At 30.2% G+C, this 3644-nt stretch overlaps 1 protein-coding gene across 1 annotated transcript; it reads right to left on the reverse strand.

Moving 5' to 3' along the window:
* Positions 1-2008: 2008 nt before the first annotated feature.
* On the reverse strand, positions 2009-3413 carry TRIADDRAFT_59579 (uncharacterized protein; the record flags this gene model as incomplete). The annotated part of the gene is made up of 5 exons (XM_002115618.1): positions 2009-2265; positions 2510-2545; positions 2678-2698; positions 2912-2950; positions 3122-3413. 5 exons carry the CDS (start codon positions 3411-3413, stop codon positions 2009-2011), a joined length of 645 nt encoding a protein of 214 aa, XP_002115654.1.
* Between the last annotated feature and the right edge of the window lie 231 nt (positions 3414-3644).

Genomic DNA, 3644 nt, shown 5'->3' on the forward strand with positions numbered 1-3644 from the left:
AATTAACGTCACAATCCACATTTTACTTTTTAAAAATTCGTATAAGCTGTTATGGTAAATTGATCCACTTAATAACGTAATCATGGCCCTTTTACGCATAACGGAGGTCGGAACAACCTTAACTTAAACAGAATTAAATGGCCAAAAAGCTTGAAATACCCTAGGATATTAATTTTTATAAACCGTGTCGTAGAATTTAAAGTCGCTTTACTGAATTCTACCGAACAAAATCGTCATTTTGGATTAATGATATTTATGACTCGAAAAAATCCTTGTTTGGCTCTTTCTTAAACTGTAAATTCTTACGTTGCAATATTTTACATTATTTGATTTATTTGTACTTAGCCAACTCATGCTAGAAATCATCCAAATCTAAATCTTTGAAAGAGATGGTTGGTGATATACGAGAAGTATCATGTTTATAAGAAATAATATTAGCCAATCTATTGGAAATCTGAATCTTATACGATTAATATTAGTAAATATGATAATTCAAACCAATTATACTGGCTACATTTTAATACATCTAATAAGTAATATAATACTTGATTTTGTATACAATGGTCTTATAAGTATTTGACGACTGTCCTAAGTTACCCTGAGTTACCAGCTTAGAGTTGCAATATGATATGATTAGGTATTTGTAATGTAACTAGTATTGTTATTGTAGACTGCTAGTCATGTTTAGTATAATGTACGGTAGATATTATCCTAAGATATATTTGGTAGCTAGAACTATAGACTGTAGTGGTAGAGACTCTATGCTAGAGTACAGATGACTATATACAGTAAGCTGTTGAGTTACTAATATAGCTATAGGTAAAAATAGAACTGTAAATCATATATTAGGATATGGTTAATTCATTATACTTTGGCTGGTGTGAATAATATCTACGTAAGTACTGTAGTCGTATCCATATTGGATTAATGATGGTCCGCAGTAGAATAATCTTACTAAGAATAATTTAACTAAGTGTAAAATAAGGTAAAAGGTGCCATGCGGATTGTAGCTGCGAATGCTACGAAAAGTATAAAAGCATGCAACTTTAGATTATTCTGTTAGTTCGTTCTAGAAGTCTTTAGTAGTAGTAATCGGCTAGAGTAGAGCTGTGTGTAGTTAATCTTTGTATAAGATTCAATAAAGTCCTTATTTTTCTAAATTTTGGAATTTCGTGATTGGGATATATCACAGTATTAAACTATATTTTATATCCATTCCAAATATCAACAATACAATTATGAGTAGATTCATTTTATTACTACAGCAGAACAGAACCAAAGGATAATATTTGTCACTCAACCAATATAAGAACGATAGCTAGAGTATTCTTCAAGGATTTTAAGGTAGTATTATCAAATATTTGTATGGGATAAACATAAACCATTAGCGCATTAAAACTTAAAATATATTATAATTTAGAAGTCTTAAAATTATTTTAGTGATAGTGTTATTTAATCATTACAATTTAGAAAATAAAAAATTGCAATCAAGTTCGAACTAAGGGGTAATCCTTAAAAATTAATTTACAGCCAAAAATTAAAAGTAATACGAAAATAACTAAATTTGTTTCTTGAATGTCGTCATTTTATTTTGCTCAAGCTATTTCCCGTCTGAGTAGATCTTGCTTGCAAAACTTGACGTATTGAATGATCTAATCGATTTATTACTTCGATAAAACCAATTAGAAATACTCCCGGATACAGAGTTCCTTTGATTTTATCAGTTTCTATTCGCTGATTGATTGTCCTTGGTTCCATTATTTGCCCCGAAAGAGAAATTTTCATTGATAATTTACCTAAACTAATGAATAACATTTAAGAATATTTAAATCTACCAAGATGATTCTGTTGGTGTACTAAAAATCAATATAATGTCAAATTTTTATTCTTAATTTACAAAAATCTACTAGCACTTAAGTGGCCGTAACTTTCTTCAAAGTATGAAACTCAACTATTGCATTACAAGGAAGCGAATGTAAGGAAGGTAATTAGAAAACTAGAAAATAAATTACTTAACACTCACGAAATCTTTCACAATATCTTTCCTGTCAATTGCAATAAGCACTTTTACTAAAGCTTCAGTGGTTGCTTCATTACCGGACATGTTATACCATTTGCTCAAGACCGCTTTTGCTCGATTGAAAACCACACTTTGCTCCTCTGCAATAACACCTACATCTATATTTTCGTTAAGCTTGCCCGCTAATCTAGTCCAGTCATTACCAATTTTGTCGGCGACAGTGTAAAAGTAGCCCTTCACATTAGCTAAAATTTCCATGAAATCATTTTGAAATAAGATTGGGTAAGATTAATTTCAATTAGATACTTTAGCGGTATTTCTAGAAGCAAGATTGAACAAATGTAGCTATCCCTTAAACTTGTCTAATTATATTATCAATCCTTATATGTCTTGAATTTGCATGATTTCAGTGATAGAAGCTTAATACAGTAATTAATATTAAACATCGATACCAAAATCACTCAGATGTACTTGTTATCGTAATCTAACCTGACAATGTTGATTCTACTTCCATCGGTGAGTCAACTGTATGAATAGAGATCATATTAAATTTAGATCACTTACTTGGAATTCATGTATGAACTGAACATTTTACGTTGTATATTGCTTAAATTTATAGTAGCGCTATAACTTAATTTCCTTGAAAGAAATACTAACCAACATCTTGTCCATTAGGATCTATGATTAGTGAGATCGTTGATAGATTTTAATCCATATTTAACAAATCAGATCAGTATTAATAAATAGCTCATAGTATTTCTTTAGTAATTAGTATAATCTAGTATTATCAGGGCTACAATAATCATTATACTTTCTATCAGTAGCTATCTCTAATATTACTTCCTTGCTTGCAAACAAGAAGGACAAGCTAGATTCAATAAATTAACTTACTTGTTCGGTGATCTTTCCGTACTAGCTTGATAGGCGTTCCTGCAATTATGAAATCAATTAGTTTAGGTATAGACCACTAATATATAAAATTGGCAATTCTAGTAATAAATATAGATCAATTTAATTAGGAAGGGTTAGAGTTCACTTATCAATATAGCACTATTATATTATTCATGCAATAATATTCACTTCAATTGAAAGATTGTTTACCTTTAGCATCATCCTGTAGTTTAGCACCGAAAGATTTCACAACATTAACACCATTGCTTTTAAGTAAGTCACAAAACGTATAAAAATCCTCTTCTGCACGTTCTTCCATTAAGATTTCTAATAGCCTTCCATTCATATCTTCTGTGTGGGTTAAAGCTTTGATATCCGTCACTTGTCTTGTACTCAATATCTTTTTCATTTTGAGCCTAGTAAACAATTCTTGGATAGGAACAATTTTAAGGAATTGATCACTATTTTTATCCAATGCAGCCTGAATGTCTGGATTGTCCATGCTGGATCTATAACGATTACGTTTACTCCACGAAATTTTATCTGAGGTGAATGAAATAGAATTATTAACCACGATCAATATCAGTATGTCGAAAGCAAGATAAAGTTCTACATCTTTTCACTTTATTTTAAACGATAGAATCTTGACTTACTTAACTATTATTCGTTTCATTAGAGAATATGATCAGATAAACTAGGGTTAACTAAGTTGCTAACGCCATTCTTATTTTGT

This window comes from Trichoplax adhaerens, genomic scaffold, assembly GCF_000150275.1.
Source record: "Trichoplax adhaerens TRIADscaffold_11 genomic scaffold, whole genome shotgun sequence".
In the NCBI taxonomy this organism is placed as follows: Eukaryota; Metazoa; Placozoa; class Uniplacotomia; order Trichoplacea; family Trichoplacidae; genus Trichoplax; species Trichoplax adhaerens.